This window comes from Protopterus annectens, chromosome 4.part1 (genome assembly GCF_019279795.1).
Source record: "Protopterus annectens isolate FY-2018-M chromosome 4.part1, PAN1.0, whole genome shotgun sequence".
Classification (NCBI taxonomy): domain Eukaryota; kingdom Metazoa; phylum Chordata; order Ceratodontiformes; family Protopteridae; genus Protopterus; species Protopterus annectens.
Window position 1 is genome coordinate 458,966,632 of NC_056734.1, and position 23,382 is coordinate 458,990,013.

The 23,382-nt window shown below is 38.3% G+C and overlaps 1 protein-coding gene across 1 annotated transcript in view; it reads left to right on the top strand.

Annotated features, from left to right (window-relative positions):
- Positions 1-23,382, top strand: part of LOC122801223 (IgGFc-binding protein-like) — a 691,109-nt gene that overhangs the window by 409,760 nt on the left and 257,967 nt on the right. Inside the window, exons 45-46 of the mRNA XM_044070776.1 lie at positions 1,742-2,016; positions 10,108-10,254. Coding sequence (XP_043926711.1) covers positions 1,742-2,016; positions 10,108-10,254 — 422 coding nt within the window. The remainder of the gene's footprint in view (positions 1-1,741; positions 2,017-10,107; positions 10,255-23,382) is intronic.

Genomic DNA, 23,382 nt, shown 5'->3' on the forward strand with positions numbered 1-23,382 from the left:
AGTCTTCCCTTTCCAGGGTGGAATACATTTTGGTAACCACAATTTATACTTAAGTAGCAGAGATTATAGTCAGGTATGAATATAATATCATGTATTGCTAATGCAACTACTATCATGTATTTGATAGTAAGCAGGAGATACTGAATGCTTGCAGCATACCTTTGTTAGTGAGAAGGAGAAACTCAGTGTTTGCAACATACCTTTGTTAGTAAGCAGGAGATCCTCAGTGCTTACTGCATACTTTTGTTAGTAAGCAGGAGGCACTCAGCACTTGCAAAATCAGACCTGCAGACCTGTACGCTACTGTGCTGCACTGCCCCACCCTTGGCTAATGTGCTACATGATACTTGCCAGGTTGTCATCCCTGAAGTCCTGCACATGTTAAGTCTAGTCCTCCTTCTGGGGGTCTATATGATAGTTGTCCCATTGGAGAGCTCATAACCAACTATTTCCCTGCTGGGGATAGGCAAGCTGGCAGTCAGCCACTCTTTCATAGTTGTCAACATCTTAACTCATGAGTCAGGGAGCAAGGCTCATGAATACCATTTAAATGTTAATATGATTCACTTAAGTCATTTGTATGCTTTTTTTTTTGAAGGTTTTAAGTCTATGGGTGTAATGGCCGACATTGTGTACTTGTTGTAGTCCTCGTTTCACTTTGACCTTTTCACAAACTGTTTGAGGATTTGAGAAACATTCTGAGTCGGAATCAAGCACAGCAGAGATATGCATTCCACCCCTTCCTCTCTAAAATGGACTTCTCATAAAAGGGTCATCAGGACTGCTGTTCATTGCAGCACCATCCAGTAGAGCTCTTTCAGAGTAAAACTATAAAGCTGGTGAGCAGCTTTCTTTGTGTGTGTAGTATAAAAATTCAGAATGCACACAGGTAACACATTTTTTGTGCGACCCCTTTTGCTGCCGTGTATTTCTGCTTAATCAGAAGCAGGAGTATAGAAAATACTGTAGAGATACAGCCGGAGATACTGCTCAGCGGCAAAACCCTTTAACACAGAAACAATGAATATATGGCAAAGCATGAAGATAATGAGGGCAGTTATCGAGTTCTGTGGCGTTCAGACGTATGAGTTAAAAATCAAAATGCAGCAAAAAACATACAAAAGTTCAGAGGTGTTCAAAGGAGTACTGAACAGAGTGGTTAGCATGGGATTAGGAGAGTTTAAATGGTGATAGAAATTTAAACTTTTTTTTAATTGTAATCTGGAAGAAAAGCAAACATTAGAACCTCTTTAAGTTCCATGGTAAGGAAAAATAAATATGACTTAAATAGAAAAAAAAAACCCAGATATTAAGGCCACTTTGGATTCCATAGTAAGGAAGATGGACACATACTCACACTTGTGTGACTAATAAAACAAATATACTTAAAACAGGAAGACTACACAGAATGCATGAAATCTTGACAAGCGTAACAGGATAAAGAAGATAGATAACACAGGAGAGGATATGATTAAACAAGTATTTAGCCAAAATAGTTCTAAAAGAATGAAACAGCATATCAGCTACTTCACTGCTGGTGAAGCTGCAGTGTAACATATAAATGATTTGTCTTCCTGAAGGGGAGGTATACATTCCTGTACATTCCTGTAGACAGCTGACTAGTATATTAAAATAAAACAGAACAGGCACATTTACATTTTTATAATGTTCAGAAATCTATTAATGCGTGTTTAGCTTGTATTCATTGGTTTCAATCTTACTTGTTTTTTTTGTCATTCAGATGTTCAGCAATCCCTCCTCTACCACCAGATCCTTGTCATCCCTCTCTGGAACAGGCAGCTGAAGAACACTGCAGGATTGTCTTGGACAGTAATGGGCCTTTTGTTAACTGCCACTGGCACATCCCTCCCCAGCTGTACTTTGACAGCTGTGTATATGACCAGTGTGCCACAAATGGAAGCTCAGAACAGCTCTGTAATGCCCTAGAATCATATGCTGCAGCATGTGAGGAAGCTGGTGTTGATCTGGGAGACTGGAGGAAGGACACAGTGTGTGGTAAGATGCAGTTCGTAAAAATATTCCAGACTATAGTTTTATTTTATGTCATGATATTGAAAAATACTTGTACTGCAAAAGTATCAGCAATGAAAAACTGCCATATTTTGAGATGTGATATTAGACGAAAATGCACCTAAGAAAACTAGAAAAGATAAAGTTGGGGTGAATCAGTTCTTGGTCGTTTTCTAATTGCATACATTATAGCAGTACCATTGAGTAAGCATACCTCAGTGCAAAGGTCATATGACCAAAGTTCAAGGAGTACGACTGCAGTTCTCAAAACTCTGAACAGAAAAGCATGATGTTAATTAAGCACTGAATGCCAAAACTCACAGAAACTACTTACAAACCATTTTTGCAGGTGGCCACCAGTCCTATACTTCTGTAACTTATATATACCACCTTTAAGTTCAATGACCTCAGAGTTATGGGAATTCTCTGTAATACAAATTTCAAACTTAGTATATTTGAATCCACACTCGTACTTTCTGTTTTTAGGTTTGGAGTGTTGCAGCTGTGTTCCTCGCACTTTTGTCTTGCCCCTCAGTGTAATGCTATGCAATTCCTTCAGTTCTGGAGGAATCATTTCTTAAATTAATTCATTATTAGTTTCCCATTTTTACTGAAAGCAATTTCACAAGCTTCAATAACTTATCTTTTGTACCACCATATGTGGTGCATAAAGTGTCAAATAGGACCTTCATTATAATGGCAAATGTTTTTATTCTAATTCAAAAGAACAGAAAAAAAACGTTGCAAAAATCATTTTCCTCAATTGATGCCACTGAGGAGTAATTGTGATTTTTAACCTCAGTGAAATCAGCTCAGGAAAAATGTGGAATCCTTGAACTCTGGTCATTCAACCTTTGCACCGAGGTATGCTAACTCAATGGTACTGCTATAATGTATGCTATTAGTAAATTACTTTAATAGATACATGCCGCTCATGCACATAAATGCTTCTGTTAAAGCCTATGGTGGCCCTTATGTTCAGAGTGCTGCTTAATACGGCATCATCCAGGGAAAACACTAAATTTCTTTGGATTGTAGTTTCAATAAAAAGTTTACAAAGCTTTATATTGAAAAAGTATTGTCCTAATAAACACTGGTAGACTATGGCAAACCGCATTGTGGCACTTACCTCACTAGATAATGCAATACTATAGGTCACTATGACAAAACACTTGTATCTATAGCCCTCTGCATCATTCCAAGCAAATATCATTTGTGTCAGCAATCCAACTTTCAGTTAATGCTTATACGTGAAGCTCATAGCATTGGATCAAAAAAGTTCAGACGTGCAGTGTTTTTACCTTGCCCAAGGTTATGTTACATTACAACAGATTAAGTTATACTTAAATGTGAGGAGTGTGGGGCTACCAGGTTGATGGAAGAGATTTTCCTTGACATTCTCTGAAATGTGATTCCCTGGCACATGCCTCTCAACTGTACAGATTTCAGCAGAATGTCCAGATTTTTGGCTCATATTTTTGGCCTGTTACTCATAAAATCTGTGGTTTTCTGGCAAATCACTAAGATGATATGAGGAATGAAGACACTAAATAATGATATACATTTGGGTTTCAGACTTCAAATCCTTCAGAAAATGTATGGCAAAACAAACCCTGTTAATCTAGCAAATTTCTAAGTTTATAAGAGCAATATTTAAAATCTGTCCCTATTTTTGGCCCTTTGTCCCCCCCCCCCCCATTTTGTTGGGGTTTGCCCAGATTTCTTGTGCTAAGAGTTTGAGAGATATGCCCTGGCATGTAACACATTCAGTCATGAAATGTATTATTTGTAGTCAGATACAACAAAATATTATCAGTCATTTGCTTAAATGCCAACAGATCCATACAATTAAGTACTATCCAGGGAATGAACATGTGAATACAACTCATATTTTGGGAGATTCCCTAAAGTATTACCTTTTTCCTGAGGGTGCAAATAAATCCAGGACAAAAATTAAGATAGTACCTCATTCATTTAAGTCAGATTTTTCACCTAAAGCAGACTTTTTAAAAATGTTTAGTATTTACTGTATGAAGAACTTATAAGCATCTCTTCTATTACACCCTCAGTGCATTTTATTATTTATTTTAGTATTTTATTTTGCAGAATTTTATAGTTGGGCTGAAGTACCTAAACAAATAAAGTTTGTATCATGTCAGTTTTTTTATATTTTTTCCTTCGCTGTTTCTGGTTGTTCCTTAAAGTACTTTCTATTTGATCAAAACTATATTGTGATATTTTTGAAGCTGCCAGAACCTGACCCAACAGCAAACCTACTAAAATGAATGTTTATTATTGCCTGTCATTCCTTAATTTCACCACATAATACATTTTAAGTTAGTTAGGGTATAAAACATTACAAGCATGTTATTTATAGTGCCACAATACCATTTCAACTACATTACACAGGATGCTCACAATGCATCCCAGGTAAAAGACTCAAAATGCAGCCCAACTATGCAACACACAGTTCAGTTCCTCGACCACTTGAGAGGTTACAGAGTCTCTGGAACTTAGTATGTCATGCACTGCATGTCCCCCTTTCTAGGTCTTTCACTCATTCATAGTTGTCAACATCTATCTCATGCATCAAGGAGAAAGGCTCATGAATGCCCTTTAAATGTCCATATGATTCACTTTAGTTATTATTATTATGCTTTTTTCCAAAGGTTTTAAAGTCTGAATATTCTCTCTGCCAGAGAGGTTCACACCTCTTATTTATCTCCTTCTGGCCTTTACGTTCACTAGAAGGCAGTGTGATCTCCTCCACTCAGGATAAGGGCTATGGATGCTAGTTCTAGGTTGCCCCAAAACTGCACACCTCATGTCAGTCACTAGGGTATACTATATTACTATCCATCTGTCTATATCTTTTTCATATATTTGTGTGTGTGTGTGTGTGTACACACATGTATATACATACATGGACACATAGTTTGAGACTAAAAATATTCATCTGGAGAAACAATTCAAGATGCTTTTATGATTTACTTCAGGAAACTGTTACAAAAATAAATTGTAAGGTCTCTTATTATTAGTGTGGGAAACATATTGAATGATAGTTGAATTTCCATGATCACATATGCCATATTTCCTTTCTTAATAACAATAAAAGATCAACAGTATTTAGCAATAAGAAGCTACAATTTTCAATACTTATGATCTGGTTTATTTCTGAAAGAATATATTGGAGTGACATACAGTTTGTGTTCCCTGCAGTTATGTTTTAATACGTAAATATACAACAGAACTGTTTGATAGTTAAATTCTTCCCTTCTACCCTAATAATGTTTTGATTCTATAGACTCTGGATATGAAATTGTCCTTTTTGTTATTGTTTCAAGAACATGTTGAAGGAGATACATCCTGGAAGTTAGATGATGATTATTTCCTATTTATTCTTTGACAATTTCAGTAAAAGATCAATGTATATTTTGGAACTCTGGTGATCACATAATTTAAAACATAATCCAGGAAGAATAATTATTCTTGGGCATCTCGTATACAACAAACTGGGAAAGAGTTGCTTATGTAGGAAGAAATGGAATTAAATGTATCAGACTGTAGGCTACTTCCGCTATAAAATGTCAACTCTACCTCTCCATCCTTAAAAACAGATATGCATCTCTCTCTTTCTCCTTTCCATTTATCCCTCTTCTTTTATGACACACAGGTACATAAACTTTTCAAAATGAAAAATGTCAATTAATTAAATTCTATTTGATCACAGCCAGTATGAATGCAACATTACAATTTTTTACAAAATTAAGAATTACATGAAAAACATGCCATAATCCAATTACTGCAGCAAATGAGGAACGTTAGTGTCAAATAACTGGTGCCAAAATCATGGACTGAAATTAAATTCCAAAAAAAAAAAAAATGCATTATTGCATTCTCTGGGAAGTCGATAAACTTACCATAATAGCAGATGCTTAAATGATCACTAATGCAATAGCCTTAGGTATATGGATTATATCCTATTAAGGATATAACAGAATTTTCCTGCCTACAGAGAGAAGGAGTCTATGCCCTGAAAGGACATTGATAGGAACAACAAAAAAATAAATGTCCACACCCTGGAATAAAAACACATCTAAAGCGAGAAGGATGGAGTGATCATTCAAACATCTACGGTTATGGTAAGTTTACTATGTTCATCATACTGATCACTTCTGCAGTAGCCTTAGCTATATAGTCAGATTACCCTAACTACATTTGGGAGGTGGAAGGAGAAGGGTCCAGGAGCCCATGAGGAGTGGTACTAGCAAAGCCTGACCTGGATGTAGAGAAGGGAAAAAGCTTATAGTTTAAAAATATGTACAGAGGACATAGTAGCAGCCTCTAGAATACTCCTAGAATCCAACCCTTTCCAAAAAGCCATAGATGAAGCCAAGGCCCTGGTAGACTGAGTATCCTGCATAGAATAGTTTTGTCATGGCAATTATAGCAAACGGTAATCACCTTAGACAACCCTGGATATTAGTGGAAAGGGTGAAAAAGCATACAGTAACATTCCGGTCCAAGGAAAAGAAAAGGCATCTCTCCTCCAGGCCTTCTTGCATGGAGTCCTGGAACAGAATCTTGCCTGTTAATAGTTCAGAGAGGAGACAAATAGATTTACTTGAGGAATTCCACACAGATGTCTCAAACCTTGGAAGACCCCTGATCTAGTTTCCATTTATGAGAATCTGTCCTGTTCCTGCTCTGCTTGTCTGCCACACAATTTTGCTCTGATGAAATGTAGGATGCCTGTAGAGTGAGAATGTGCTGTGCAGCTATATCCCAAGCTAACACTTGTAGTTTACAAAGGGCATACAACCTAGTTCCCCCTGCTTGTTGATATACCAATAACTATGGTATCGTCTGTAACAACTTGAAGAGATCCCAGGGAAAAAAGATAATTCAGAGTTGAGTGCATTGTTCACAGCAAGCATCTCTTTGATATTTATGTACATTTATCTGTCACTAATGTCACACCCTGGACATTTTCCCCTGCTGAAACTGCTTCCCAAGCAAAGTCTGAGGCATCTCTAGTGACTGACTGATTTGGACAGAGAAGGAGAAAGGGACACCTGGTTTAAGGATATCTGTTGTCTCCACCAAATTGACTATCAGAAAAGTTACACTCAGTAAAACACATCCTCAAAGCAGACAGAACATGAGGAATGGGTGTAGCTTCTGGAAATCCCTTCTGTAATAACTCAAAAGTATTTTCTGAGGGACTGAGAAACCTCAGTGTTCTTCCACTGAAAACACTAGCATATTCTTGCAACAGACTTTTGGGAAGGATTAGAAACTGAGCTCACCTCGGAGTCTGAATCAGAAATCTGAGAAGAAAACAATGCATCTGTCCCTTCATCTTCCTGTTCAGATTCAGAATCTTGAGTCTCTTCTGGAAAAAAGTGGTATCTCTCTTTTACCAGAAACTACTTTACAAGAAGAATCAGTACCTGAATGAAACCTGGAGGCACACTCAGTAAACTACCCCTGTCTAGAGAAGTTTGAGAAGGAGTAGACATATGCTTAGTTTACTGTCTCTTTTTAACAAGAAAAATATGACCAACCATTTTGGGAATAGCAGAAGTATCTTCCCCAGGGATGGGCACAGCATTTTGACAAAACAGGCTTTCCTGTTCCCTCTCCAAGGCCCAACAAGCATGGCTCTCCCTTACCCACAGAGAGGGCTCCAACAGCTGCAGTGGACATGGCTAACCTTCAATCCATAGTGGCTGTATGTGCTAAAGTTTAGGGATCCAGGACAAAAGATTAGTTTTCTGAGGTGCAACAAATGGTCACAGCAGAGTCACCCACCTGCAGCTGTGTGAATAGGACTAGTAGTTTGTCCCATAATCAAGCCAAAAATGGTGCCACTTTCCCAGGAAAGACAAACAGCAAATGCCAGTAAAAACTGCAAGTTCTTAAAAGTCACTTTTTCACAGATGCACAGTAAAAAGTGCTTTAAAACACTTTGCCAGCCCCAAAAAGTAAAATAAACCCAATTACTCCGTGGAAAAATGATTTTCAGTTACTTCACATAACGTTTAAACTGAGAGAAAAAAATATCATTCTCTTTTAAAAGTATAATATATTCTCATGACGGTCCATTAAAGCACAAAACTTCTAGCTTTAAAATAACTTTCAAGAAGAACGTGATGAAACACAAACAATACTTAGAAAATGGAAGATTTTTCTCCAAAGGGAACTTATCTGCCCAGAAAAAGAACAGCATAAGTTGACTATCAATCCTTAAAAGTGTTAGAAGAGTGTATTCTTCTGTCAGTAAAGCTTTGAAGGATCTAATTCCCAAACGTGTCTTTTAGTCAGCTCAGTTCAAGCTGCCAGAAAGTTTGAGTGCATTGAAGGCACCCTAAAGCTTTGGAAACTGGGTAGCTGTTATATCCCTGGTGGGATATAACCCATATAGCTAAGGCTACTGCAACAGTGATCAATATGATGAACAGGATTCCTATTAGATGACCGAAGATACATTCTTTTGAATGTGTCTTGGTCGAACTTGAAAAAAAAAAGGCAAAATGATGAAGCGGCATATAAGCAAATTCTTTCCTTGGGAAAGAAATCGCTTGGCCACGTGTGTTACTTTGCCATTTTCGTCACTGTAGTGCGATCCTGGAGTTGATATATTTAGGTAGGGGGGGTGTGGGTGGGGTGCGAAGCTTTATGTTATGTTTTAAGTGTTTTTTTTTTTTTTTTTGGAACAGCGATTTTGTTTCCTTTGGAAAAAAAAATTTCTGTTCTAAGCATTCAAGTTTGTAAGCTTTCGCTTACATGGGGTCAATAAATCATTGTTCGCTTTTCTAAGCATTTGATGATTTAATATAGACCCGATGAACATCTACCATACCTCTCAACTATACAGATTTTCACAGAATTTCCAGACATTTGCCTCTTATTTTTGGTCTGTTTCTCATACAATTTTGGTTTTCTGGCAAATCACTGAGAACATAATTCAGAAAATAATGATAGACATTTTATTTTCAAATGTCATACCCTTCAGAAAATCCATGTTAATGTAAAATCTGTTACTCTATGAACTTTCTAAGTTTGTAAGAGTGATATTTAAAAACTGTCCCTATTTATTGGACCTTTGCCCCCCATTATTTATGGCTTTGTCCAGATTTCTTGCTTTAAGAGGTTGAGATGTATGTCTTCCAGATTCACAATATGACTCTGAGTTAACTGAGTTATTTGGGATTTGAGCACTTATGTGGACAGTGACCAGCCTTCATCCAACATGTGTCCATTGTTGTAAGAAAGTCCTTCTATTTTGCATATACTGCACAGCCTGTAGAAAAAGGATTGTGACTAAATCTGGGGATACCATTGTCCCCCTTTACTTAGCCCTCATTAGGCCAAGCATTGAGTAGAGTGCCCCTTTAGCATGTATCTGTCTATACACATGCAACTATGGGAACACTCACTGAAATACCTTACTAAAAGTTTACAAGGCCCTCTCTATGACTGGGGCTTACAAGCGCACAACCATGTTTAAAGTAGGATTCCTACTGTACTCATGTGAACTCCTCAGCTGTTGTGAGACTACCTTTGTCTGCAATATCAACTTCATTCTTATGTTTATCATAAATACTGTTAGTTAACTTATGTGTAAATGCCCTGTCACAACATTCGGTAAAACAGTCATGCTACGTTATAGTGATTACAGTACAGCCTATGATATAATGCCTTTAACATCACAGTAGATAGACATATCAGTGTCATTTAGTCACTAGTAGAATAAATTATATGACTTAATACAAAATGTCTGTTTCTTAAATAATATTAATACTACTGCATAACTGAATGTTAAACATGCATTAACAATTACTTTTTTCTTTTTTTTTTCATAATTAAACACATGGAAGACATCAAATCTACAACGGTATCTCCTACAACAGCAGGTATTGTTGTTATACTTTTTCACATTATTAGAATTAAATCTAAAAATAATACATGTAATGACAAGAATACTTTTGAATGTCATTATGATCTTTCATTGCAGTACATTTCATCATTTGGTCTCATGGAGTAATGTTGCATTTATTATTTTCATTCTAGACCCAGATATATGCCATTTGGGGTGCGACTTTGACACAGATTTCTGTGAATGGGAACAGTCAACAACAGATAGCTTTGACTGGCAGCGTAACAGTGGGCCGACACCTTCTCTAAATACTGGTCCACCATATGACCACACATCTGCAGGTATGTTTGTCTGTGTATAAGAAAACTGAAAAATGAAAAACTATTGCATTATTCAAGTGTTTGCTATTCTGGTAAAGAATTAATAACAACAGAGTTTTAGTTAAATTGTTATGTATACATGTCAAGGGGTGCAAGTATTTTTCTGCACTGAATGTAAAGCAGCAGATGAGAAAGTTTGAATATATTTCAAATCTATGAGTGCAAAGGTGATTTCAGAAAATGAGTGAGGCATGTCCATCAACTGTCACATTCATGTAATGACACTAATCTGTGGCTGTATTTTAAACTTCATGCCCAAATACTGAGAATTGCCAAGGAAAAGAGGTGCACTTCTTTCACAGTGAGAGGTTTTATACTCATTTTTTACAAGGCTTGGCATAATGGTTAAAATCTTAACTTCATAGAAACAGGGTGCAGGGTTTGATTCTGACCTTTGGTTATTGTAATGTATGGCATGTAATATTTTGCAAACTGATAGTCTGGTACTTGCCTATGAATCTATGCAATTTACAGCACAACAAAAGTAACTAGAAATAACACTAGTTCAAAATATTTTGTCTCCCATGTCTGTGATTGATAGAGGCAGACAACAATGCCCAAGCTAACATACTATCCATATAGCCTTTATAAACGTCCTAACTAACATACCCCCCCAATAAATGCCCATGATACATAGGGGCACAATTGGGTTGGGTTGCATGGCTAGGCTTATAAAGGCCCTGGTCGTTGATAGGCTAGCATATTCATATGAACCTATGAATAAGCTTATTCAAATACAAGCCTGCTATAAGTTTGTAAATGGATCTTGTCTTAGTCATGTGAAAAACTGCAGGAATTGCATTCCTTAAATTGTATTACTGAAAGATATGCAGGCAGCATAGCAGTACAGTGATGAACACTACTGTTACACAGCACGTGGTTCTCTAGCCACAATGAAAGGTTTAAATATATGTAATAATAAATAATAAAAGAACAAGACAATGCTAAATATGTATTTACAGTGACATCAGAGTTCAAACTCAAATGAAATACTTAAAACAACATGGCAAGATAGTCTCAAATAAATAAAAAAAAACGTCTAAATTAAGATTTGATATATTCCTGACTGTATCTAAGTGAATTACTATACCCTAATAACTTGCTATTAGAGCAAGACAGATGTGTGGTGAATGGGTTTTCTTGTCGGGTCCAAGCCCACATACAGAATGCTGTCTCTCACAGAGAGTTCTCAAGTTAATTTCTCAAATATTACTGCTGGGCTAGCTTGCAGAATTACATAATTTCTTGTTATCTGACTTCTAGTCCCCAGGCACAAAACAACCATTGATGGCAGCTGGTAGCATTTAGCATCTACCTGTATAAATACATAAATAAAGGGTTTTCCTCAGAGCTTTGTCAAATGCTGGAAGTCATAAAACAATAAAACACTTCCAAGACCATACAGAAAGTTCCCTAGTACAGACATTGTGTCTCCTTGCTGCATTGAAACTGAAAGAGATCATCTTTTATTGCGTAGCCATAAAGTAATTTAATTTTAGCTTTATTTCTGATGTTTTGCTGTACTGAAGTTAACCTCCTGTGTTCCAGTTTCCACTGTTAAAATATATACATTTAAACGGTTACAGTAGTGTATGCAGATTTCTGTTCTATTCCAGTAGGACACACTGTGGATACATTTCAAGCACTTTGCAAAAACCTCCCTGAAGTATCCACCTCGCCAGTCCTGGCTTAAAGTGTACAGTCTGTCTGGGTCCCCTCAATGCCATCAGACCCATATGCTGGTCTCTAAGCCTGACTGCATGTAACTGCATGCATACAAGGAACTGCATTATCAAAATCATCCCCTATCAGGACATCTGCAGGGATATCCTCAAACATACCTACTTGCTTGCTTCCTTTTCCACCCTCCCACTCAAAGTGAACCCCAGCCAAAGGTATTTGGAATGGGGTCCCTCCTAAAGCTCTGAATGGAGTTAACTGCCCAAGCAAGTAGTGTTTCTCTTTAACCATTGTAGGCTTCAAATGGTTAGGTCAGTAGCTGTGTCTCGCTCTTAGCAGTGTTCTGTTTCCAATCTATTAAGATAAGATATAATCTCTTATGGTAGTTTGGTACCCTTGCTGTCTCCAGATAATTTATTGCTAGCATGCTGTCATTTCCACTTGCTGGCTGCCCTACCTTTTGTTCCCCACCTTACTTCCATGGAAATTTATATGCTACATGGCCCCACTGGTTACATTTAAGACATTTAACCCTTGATCCTGGCCAAGTACCTGAACTAGTGGCTTCCCCTGTTACTGGAGGACTCTATCGAGGCAGTTTAGGCTGCCCACCATGGGTTCCTTTAGACACATGAGCAGCACTTGGTATCCCTTTTGTGTGCAGTGATGCCCTGCTTGCTGGGCATAAGTCTCCCTTTTTCCCCAACTCATCTGCTGTCCTGCATTCCCTATCTGCCAACCAGATTTTCATGTCCTCAGAAAAAGTGCTAAGAGCTTGGTCCCTCACTAAATGGTCTGCCAGCCCTTCAGAAGTAGTGACCTGACACCCACTCACCCACCTATGAAAATAAGTGCTTAGTTCAGCAACATATTCGCTTTCATCTGCCTTGCATCTATGCTCACAAAACTTTTTTCTGTAAACTTCAGGTGTTAACTTAAAACAGTCTAATAGACAATTTTAACAGTATTATAATTAAGCAATCAGTATCAGACAATTTAGAAATAGTAGTTACAGTTTTACCATGGAGTAAGGGGGTTAAGAACCATACTCAGAGCCCTTGGTCAACATTATACTGTTAAAATATCCTTTCAAAATTATCGCTCTCTGTAAATTGTAGAAGAAGTTTACTGACCTTTGTTCCTTCTGAGGTTCTATTATTCCCTTCCGCATTACCTCCATGACCCTGGCAAAGAGTAAGCATCTCCTTTTTATAGATGCCCCTGCCTCTCATTTTCTTCTTCTTCCATACATCTCAGTCTCTCTTCTGCTTCTAATTCCATTTCTTTCTCCTGCCACAGTTTCACATTTTTTCAGCCTCTAAATGCTGCAGTCTGTCTGCTGATTCTATTTCCAACCATTTGGCCTCCAGTTCAAGTCTCTTTAACTCCAGATGGATTTTTAAGTCCTCTGTGAAAAGGCTGAACTGTCCATTTTCTGAGAGTTGTAAATCCCCAAAGCCAGTCTGGTTGTCCTCCTGGTTGCTGGTTTGTGATGCAGCTGTAACTAAGGCTGCAATAATTGCTGCTTTAGTCAGGTTGGCATGCACCAGTCATTTGTCTCATCACATCTCAGTCAACTGGCTCCTTATCAGCTTGTCATACTCCTCTGCTGACATCCTTGCCTGCTCTTTCTTACCAACTAGGTTAACAAAAAAAAATAAAGCTATTGTGATATGGAGCTCTGAATAACTACTGTGTGACTGCCTGAGAGTACAAACATCTTATAGGTTCATAGGTTAGTACTAGGCTAACTGCCCTTGTGGGCCATTTTCAGCCTAACCAATTACCCCATGTGGGAATCAAACCCTGCACCTTATGTTTGTAAGGTAAACACCTTAACCACTATGCCAACCTCCCACCCTTCTTTAGTGACTACTGTTTACAGTCTACAGGAGTTCAATATCCACATCATTGAATATCAATATGTGATGTGGTGATCTCACCACTGCCAACTAATAAATGTGATGCCTCACCACTGGATAAGTAATGAAGGAGCCTCAATCCTCACCACTGACACCTGTGGGGGCTATACACTGGGAGACTGACACCTGTGGGGGATATACACTGGGAGAAAGACAAGGTACACATACAGTATTTCCAGATACAGCTCTCTGTATCAAGTGCAATTTCCCTTAAGAGCACACAGAGACCACAGTCAGTCTGGGGCTGGTTTCTTCCTCTTTCTTCAGATCCCAAGTAAGACTCCACACTGGTACAGCTATAGAGTTGAGATCTCAGCAGAGTGGCCATGCCAAGACCTCCAGCACCCTCTCTGTCCAATCAGTGCATTGTGTTCCTGCCCAAGTAGCTGACATGTGCACTCTTTGAAGTTTGATTTATATACACACACTACCCAGAAAAGGCTAGCACAAGTTTACTAGCTATGCTCCCTATTGCCCAGACTACAAGTTAGTTATCACTGACACCAGCCAGCTCCTTATTAGCTACTTTAAGGCCCTTAACAAAGGGTGTCCAATCTTGCTGTGCAATGTTACTATTATTACAAATAGTAGTTTTACCAATAGCAAGGCTATTAAGAGTGGCCAACAGTGTCACCAAATAAATATGAACATGCTCTCAGAACTTAAATAGCACTACAAAGATCAGCCACAATGAAAGATTTAAATATATTTAATAATAAATAATAAATGAACAAGACAATACTAAATATATATTTACAGTGACATCAGAGTTCAAAATCTCAGGAAATATTTAAAACAACATTGCAGGACAGTCTCAGATAAATAATGAAAAACATCTAAATTAAGCTTTGCTATATTTCTGACTGTACCTAAGAGAATTACTATATCCTAATAACTTACTATTAGAGCAAGGCAGATGTGTGGTGAATGGGACTTCTTGTCAGGTCCAAGACTGAATACAGAATGCTGTCTCTCACAGAGAGTTCTCAGATTACTAGCTCAAATATTACTGATGGGCTAGCTTGTAGAATTACATCATTTTTTATCATCTGATTTCTAGTCCCCAGGCCCAAAACAACCATTGATAGCAACTGGTAGCATTTAGCATCTACCTGTAAAAATACATAGACAAGGGCTTTTCCTCAGATCTTTGTCAAATGCTGGAAGTCACAAAACAATAAAACACTTCCAAGACAATACAGAAAGGTAAACAGTACAGACATCGTGTCTCCTTGCTGCTTTGAAACTGAAAGATGTTATCTTTTATTGGGTAGCCCTAAAGTAATTTGAAATCAGGTATTTTTCCGAAGTTTTGCTGGACTGAAGTTAACCTCCTGTGTTCCAGTTTCCACTGTTAAAATATATACATTTAAATGGTTACAATAGTGCATTGTTAAATAAAAATAAGTTAGGACAACACAGGAGGCTCAGATACAAGAAAACTTTACTAGTGTACACCAGGAGGCAAAAAACCATACAGTACAAGTATAGAATTCTGTCTAACATGATACAGGAAGTAAGTCTTATTTTATACATTATACATCCAAGCTGTGCCCACCTTACTGATGTGGTCAGTCACAGGGCACCTACATCATTATAGTTTACAATATTCTATTCATAAGAAAGTGCTGAGGTTATACTTTTTAAAAGTTTTCCCATGAGAATAATACAGCCTTGCAAAGCACCTGGTCAGTTATAATGTCTTTCTGTAAATGTTATTCTTTCAAGGTTTCAGTCCTGCTCGAATACAATAGTCAGTTCAATTCTTAATATGCTTCTTTGTTCCTCTCGCAACATTGATTTTAGCAGCTGTGCTGATAATATTCACAAGGCCAACTATCTCAGAGGAAGGAAGAAAAGATTCAATGCCTTATACATTCATTTTCCTGACCCAGCAGATAATGATTAGTGAAAAACATAAGCTTGCTGAGCTGGCTACTGCCAGGGTCAGAGTTCAATCACACTGCAGCTCCAAAGCTTCAAGCAATTACATGTAAGATCATTCTTACGGCCATATTGTAAAATAGAATAAAATGCATTACATACTATTTGCTTTTAAACTAGCACTTCATATATGTTTAAGTACATATTTCTCTAACATTCTCCCTCCTTTTAATACTTTTTATTCTATTCAGAAACATAAACAATATCATTTTGTTCCCTAGCCTTCTCCTCTCAGGGATTTTTAACTAGGCAAGTCATTTGTTTTATATTTCAGAAAGAATTTCATTTGGAACTAATAGATCCAACTCAATGTCTTGGTACATAGTCTCAGTTACAGATATGTCAACAAATTCTCTAACTAATCTTTTCATACAGGGTATCCCGCAACAGACACATGCTCCTAGTATGAGCAAAACAACACAAATGGCAATCAAAATATTCATTAGGATTGAACCCCACCCACCAAACAGATTCTGAAAAAAGTTTGTCAGTGGGTTTGGGCCTGGTTCAGTCATGGCCGATACCTGCTGTATTACCTCTAGGTGGTCATTGATTTCGTGTTTATTATCTGGTATATACGCACAGCATTCTTCTTTGATAAGTGCGCATGTACCACCTCTCGCCGCTAGGGTGAAGTCAAGAGCCATTCGGTTTTGTAGCACAACAGTTCTCATTGCATTCAGTTCATCAGTCACAAGTTCGAGAGCAGAAAATATTGCATTACTCATTACTTCGATAAGCTTTGACAATTTTCTCAGCTCCCAGATCGATTTGACTGCTCCATAGGCTGGGAATATTCCAGCCCAGGATATAACACTGTCACTCAAGTCCATATGAGTCAATTTTTCTTTATCTTTCACCGATGGATGGTCCTTCCAGCCAGCCTCGATCTTACCCACTGGATTAGCGGTTTTTTCGACTGAATTCCCAGTTCTTCGGGCTACATCTCTTACATTTCGTATCTTACCCAGAGGTAATTCCGCAGTATGCCTTATTGCTGGAACCAGATAACCCAAAAAACAACTGCCGGACCAATTCTCAGGTAACCATTTATATGCCTTTTTCCCACAAACAAAATAACAGTTTTCTACTTTAGTACTGATGCGGGTTAACTCTGAATGAAACATTTTCTTGTCTATAACAGACAATTGTTTATGCAATTCAGGATTTTTCTGCACATCTTTTATCATTGTTCTCATTAAGCTCAAATATGAATCATAATTTGTGCTACAACTAGTACTTTTATCTTTGGCCTTAATATAGCATTTGTAAGATACAGTTATGTTACAGTTACTCCAACCAACTTGGAGCGTATCATTTTTATAAAAACAAACAATTCCTCTCTGTGTAATAGGTAAATACAATGCAACTTTGTCCTGTGATCTCACAGAACCTGTGTCAAAAAGTAAATTTTCCCAAGTCTCATTTATCCCCAAGGGGACAGCGGACATCAAAAGTCCTCCATATGCTGTTGGTATAGCAGTACAAACCCAGCAGTTTGAAACGTTCATAGTCTCTACATATACACGCTTCATGGCCAAGTATGTGTTAAAGTTTGGATGCCAGTCTATAGACAGTTCATCACGTTTTGTCAATTTCATTTGTGTGGTTATATGCGGGAAAAACCACAACAAAAGGAAAGTCACCACAATCATAGTCAATAGGTGTATAATTAGCAAGATGGTCAAACAATATCTTCGGGGTTCGTTCGCATTTCTATTCACTTTGCTCTTGGCCATCCTGCCTTTGTGGTGTATCAGTTAAAAAATGTTTATCAAGCTGAAAATTCTTTACCGGTTTACAGTGTGTTAGGTGGACCCAGGACAACCTCTCAGCAACCTTTATTGCAGTAGGCGTTGCCAACAGTACCTGGTATGGACCTTCCCACTTTGGACTCGACCAGTTTTTCTTCTTGATGACCTTCAACCAAACCCAGGACCCCGGGGTCAGCACCGCTTCCAGTTTCGTTTGTTCTTTATCTGAAAAAGAGGTCAACTGCAAAACAGTCTTATTGGTTAACAATTTCTTCATATGACTAGCTAATGAGCTGTCAGCCTCCAGCTCTGCAGGCATGAGAGCTTTCCACTGTGGCACATAATATGCCCTCCCAAATATTACTTCAAAGGGGGTCAAGCCCTTTACATTTGGAACTGTTCTCATGCTCAGCAATGCTAAAGGTAAACAGCAAATCCAATTCCTCTGAGTCTCACTCATCAACTTCCTTAATTTATTTTTCAAAATCCCATTGTACCTTTCCACTAGTCCTGCAGACTGTGGGTGGTATGCACAATGATTTTTCAAGGAGATCCCAAAGAATTTCCCAAGTTGTTGAATTGTCTGGTTGACAAAGTGTGTCCCATTGTCACTATAGATTCTTTCCGGTATGCCAAATCTAGGAATTATTTCTTTTACTAAGGCCTTTGCCACTGTTGCTGCATCCGGATTTCTAGTTGAAAAAGCTTCTACCCATTTTGAAAACATGTCTATAATCACTAAACAGTATTTTTTCCCTTCACATTTATTCAATTCTATGAAATCCATACAGATAGTATGGAATGGATACGGTGGTGTAGGAAAACTCCCTTGCTTGGGTTTGAATGCTCCTTGCGCATGATGTTTATTACAAATGTGACATGCTGCACAAACTTTTTGTGTTTAATTCGTAAACCCATATGTTTGGAATACTCTATTAACTAACTGTACCATCCCCCCTGTTGAGACATGGCTCTGCCCATGGCTCAACAAAGCTGCATATCTAAATAAATTAGACGGCAATATTGGCTTCTTCTCCTTGGATATATATAGTCCGTTTTCGAGGATCGCACCTCGTCTTATCCATTTCTGTTTTTCTGCTTTTGTAGTTAATGTCTGCATTGTTTTTAACATTTCCAAATCTAAAATCTCAGATGGTTGTAATTCCTCATTCAAAAGTAAAGTTTCTGAGTCTGAAGCTGCCTGCTTTGCAGCTGCATCAGCTCGTGCATTACCTTTTGAAATCGGATCCTGTTGTTTTGTATGAGCTACACACTTACAAATAGCTACTTTGGTAGGTAACTGAATGGAATCTAATAAGTTTAAGATAAGTTGCACATGATTAATTGGTTTGCCAGTGGATGTTATTATTCCCCTGTTCTTCCATTGTTGCGCAAAAACATGCACTGTAGAGAAAGCATACTGACTGTCAGTATAGATGTTCACACATCTGTTTTTTGCTAGAGTGCAAGCTCGTGTCAAAGCTATCAATTCTGCTGCTTTAGCAGACAAGTTATGCTGCAGGGGTTGTGCTTCTAAAATCTCTGTATCTGTGACTACTGCATACCCTACTAGATTCTTCCCTGTAGGACCCTTTCTGCATGATCCGTCCACATAAAATGTCACCTCGGCATCATCCAAGGGTATATCAGTAAGATCTTGTCTGGGCAAAGTTATTTGCTCAATTTCCTGCAGGCAACTGTGTGGTGTGCCATCCACAAGAGTTGGAAGTAACTTTGATGGATTTAATGTTGTACAACGTTCAATTGCCATATGAGGTTGGCTCAGCAAAATGGTCATACAAGAAAGATGCCTAGCAGGAGATAGGTATGCTATTTTTTCTTGCAGTAAAATTATCGTGACTGCATGAGGCACTCTCAAAGTGAGAGGGTGGAATAACACCACTGAGGCTGAAGCCTGTACCGCCATCACAGCTGCGACTACTGCTTGTACACAATGTGGCAATGACTGTGCCACTGGGTCTAACTGTGATGAATAGTAAGCTATGGGGCGTTGCTTACTCCCATGCTGTTGCGTCAAAACTGACGTCATATATCCCTGTTTACAATCTATGGTTTGGAAAAATCTTTTGTGGTAATTTGGAAGTCCTAAAACTAATGATGAAGCTATCAATTGCTTTAGTCTGTAGAAAGCTGTTTCTGCTTCAGGTGTCCAGTGTAATATATCTTGTGCTGCCATTGGTGTTTTAAATATTAAATCAGCCAGTGGAGCAGATTCTAAAGCATAGTTCGGTATCCAACTTCGACAAAAATTAGTCGTTCCCAAGAAGGACATCATTTCCTTCTTGGTAGTTGGTTTGGGTGCCTGTAAAATTGCTGTTTTTCTATCCTCATCTAGTATTCTACCTTCCTTGGATATTACATATCCTAGGTATCTAACCTGTTTCCTCCAGAGTTGTAACTTTTGTTTGTCCACTTTGTGTCCTTGTTGTGCTAGAAATTTCAATAATGCTATTGTATCTTCCCTGCATTGCTGCTGGGTAGGGGCCGCTAGCAGGATGTCATCTACATAAAGTAGAATCTGACTACCCCCTGGTGGAGTAAATCCCGCCAGGTTGCTAGCCATTTCTTGTGCAAATATCATTGGACTCTCACAATATCCCTGTGGTAGCCGAGTATAGGTATATCTTTTACCCTGAAATGTAAAGGCAAACCAATACTGGCTATCAGGATGTATAGGTATTGAAAAGAAAGCGTTGCTTATGTCTACCACAGTAAAATACTTTTGTTGTGGCTTTAAATCATTCAATAAAGTGTGTGGATCTGGCACCGTAGGTGCCCTAGGTATTATTGCATCATTTACAGCTTGTAAATCCTGTACCATCCGCCATTTCCTGTTTGCTTTTTTAACAGGAAATAGAGGGGTATTACATGGCGAATTCAAAGATTCTACCAGTATCCCTTCCTTGAGTAATGCTGCTATTATAGGCTTGATTCCCTGCTCTGCATCCTTCCTCAAGGGGTATTGTCTTTTTTGTGGTCTAAATGCCGATTTTGGTGTAATGGTCACTGGACCTGCTGTCCAAATGAGCCCTACATCTGATTTCCCTGTTGACCAAAGGATGTTTGGTATATCATACAAGGCTTTTTCTTCTTCTTCTAACAAAAATGCCAATCAGCTGTCCTCACTATGTTGTAAGTGTACAGCTGGACGTGTCTGCGTTAACCAATTCAACTTCTGTTTTTGTACTCCCTGTTCTGATAATTCTAAATCAGTTTGTTTCTCCCATCTTGTTACTTTTTCACCCAAATCTGCCCATCTTACATTTTTATGTTTTGTCAAACTGACATGTGGCAGTCTGTTGGATTTGTACAATTTCATGAATTCCTGAGGTAGTGAACAGCTTACTACACTGTTACCCTCAGTATCCCAATATAAAGTTCGTAACACTAATCTATTAGCCGAATTTTTGAATAATTCTTGCTCATATACCTTATCAGGTCCTGGTGTGTTACAGTAGTATAGAGTACAATGTAACAAATGCTGCTGATCAGTGTCAAGGGAGGGTAACTTACTGATGGCTACGTTCATCAGTTCTTTGGTTACTGCCCCTGGACCAGTCATAACTAGGTCCTGGCTGTACCAATAATAGGCTTCACCCTCTGATCGCACCACAAAAGTATCCATTTGTCTTTGTGCCTCCATACCCTGCATGGTAGGAACTACTGCTATGCCAAAAATCTGCATAAGGTCTTTTCCCAGTAGGTTTACTGGACATTTTGCAGAAACTACAATTTTACTTCTTTGGGTCATACCTGAAACAGGATCAGTTATTGCTATATCATGGGAAAGTGGTTCCCTATATAGCTGTCCATTTGCTGCTTTTACTAATATATAGTCAGGTGATTCAGAGTGTTCTGGCAACTTTGAAGGGTGTATCAAAGTTCGTGACGCTCCTGAATCACACAAGAATTTCACTTCCCTTCCTTCCACTAGAAGTGTAACTTCCGGTTTTGTGTCTGCCAAATAGAGCTCCAAGCTCAACAATGCTAAGTCTAAAACTTCACTTCCTTCATCCTCTACATCTGTTTGTACTTCCTCTATTCCTTCTACTACATTTACATTTTCTTTTTGTCTATTAGCCTTTCCTGATGATTTTTGATTATCACTATCATATAGTCAATCCTCATCACCTTTATCTTTTTCTTCTGTAGTCGTCTTTTTATTTAGCCTGCAATCCCTTGCTAAATGTCCTTTTTTACCGCACTTAAAGCACTCACCTTTCTTTTTTCTTTCTTCAAATTCCTCTAACTTTCTGTCAGAGTGTTTATTACCCTGGGCATTTTTCTTACCCTTTTTACTCGACTGTACTACAAAGACTTCTGCTCCGTCTTCAGCTGTGAAGACTTGCGTTTTCTTCTTCTTTTTACTATAAAAATGTCTTTCAGCATGTCTAGCATACTCTAGTAAGGCTTGTAGCCTACTTGTTCAGTGATCTATCATGTGCTTTGTGATAAAGCTACTGATAGGGGCAATGCAACCTTTTAAAAATGCATTTTTCAACTGTTGTTCATATGCACTATCATCTTTCTGACTTTCAGGAATAGTCATACCACTATGGTTATTGAAACATTCCAATAATCTACCATAGTACCCATCTACAGTTTCATTATCTTGTTGTATGCATTGATTAATGCAAGTCCAATCTGCTCTAGGTTTCCATTTCTCAGAGATTCGGTCTGTAAGACCTTTCACTCTGGTGTCTAACTCTGCGTCATTATGTAGGAGTGGCTTAAGTTGTGCGTCACGAGCGTTCCAGGTGCCACAAATCATGTGCCAGTCTGGACCTATTATTTGTCTAACCACCTTCTCTACTTCTTCCCCATTTAAGTGTTAACTTAGTCTCATACCTTGTAAATCTTGTATAAACTTTTTATGATTAATTTTTGGATGAGGGATTCCCTCTGTAGCTTTCCGGATGTCTTCCGGTGTCCATGGTCTATACACTAGGAGAGTTGGGTCCTGTCCTTCCTGTCCTGCCTGAGGGTTCGGTACCTCAATTAGTGGACAGATTTCTTCGCTCTCTTCTAGTGAATCTCTCCCTATTTGATATAAATCTGTATCCCTAAGTGTTTTACGTGTTCGGGATCTAGTTTCGATAGGTTCTCTAACGAATGGTTGTTTTAGTGCCCCTGCAATCTCAGGATAACGTGGAGGAGGACTGGCCTGTCCTCCTGCTTCATATCCTAAAAAGGGTATCGGAGGGGGCGGAGGGGGAGGGGCCGTCGCTATTACTGTATTATTATCCTCTTTGTCTAAAAATAATGCTTTTGTATTTTTAATTTTCTGTTCCCTTCGGTTCACTTCCTCAATCCACCTATGTGCCTGAGGAATGCCTAACTGTCGTTGTTTTTTTGCCTGACCTTCCACGTCAGATTTTAACTGTTTCAAGAGTTTAACTAACGAAATTTTGTTTAATTTACCATCAAATTCATACTTATTAACCCATTTCGTGTAATATCTTACATTATCTGCTCGTTGCAATTGCATATATTTTGCGTCATCAGTTAAGGGCGGATCTCGCGATTTTTTAGTGCACTGATTTCCCATGTCTTAAAAAAGACTGTTACGTAACCCTTTTCTTACCACGTGGTATCTTTAGTTCCTTACACAGTTTATCTAGAATAACTGCCTACCTTATTCTGTTTCCCTGATCTATGACAAAATATACAGTAATTTTTAATGTCCCTGACTTGCACAACAAATCTATGACAATAACATTTTACTGTAACCCAGTCCCTGATCTAAAACAGAAAAAAGGCAAAAAATC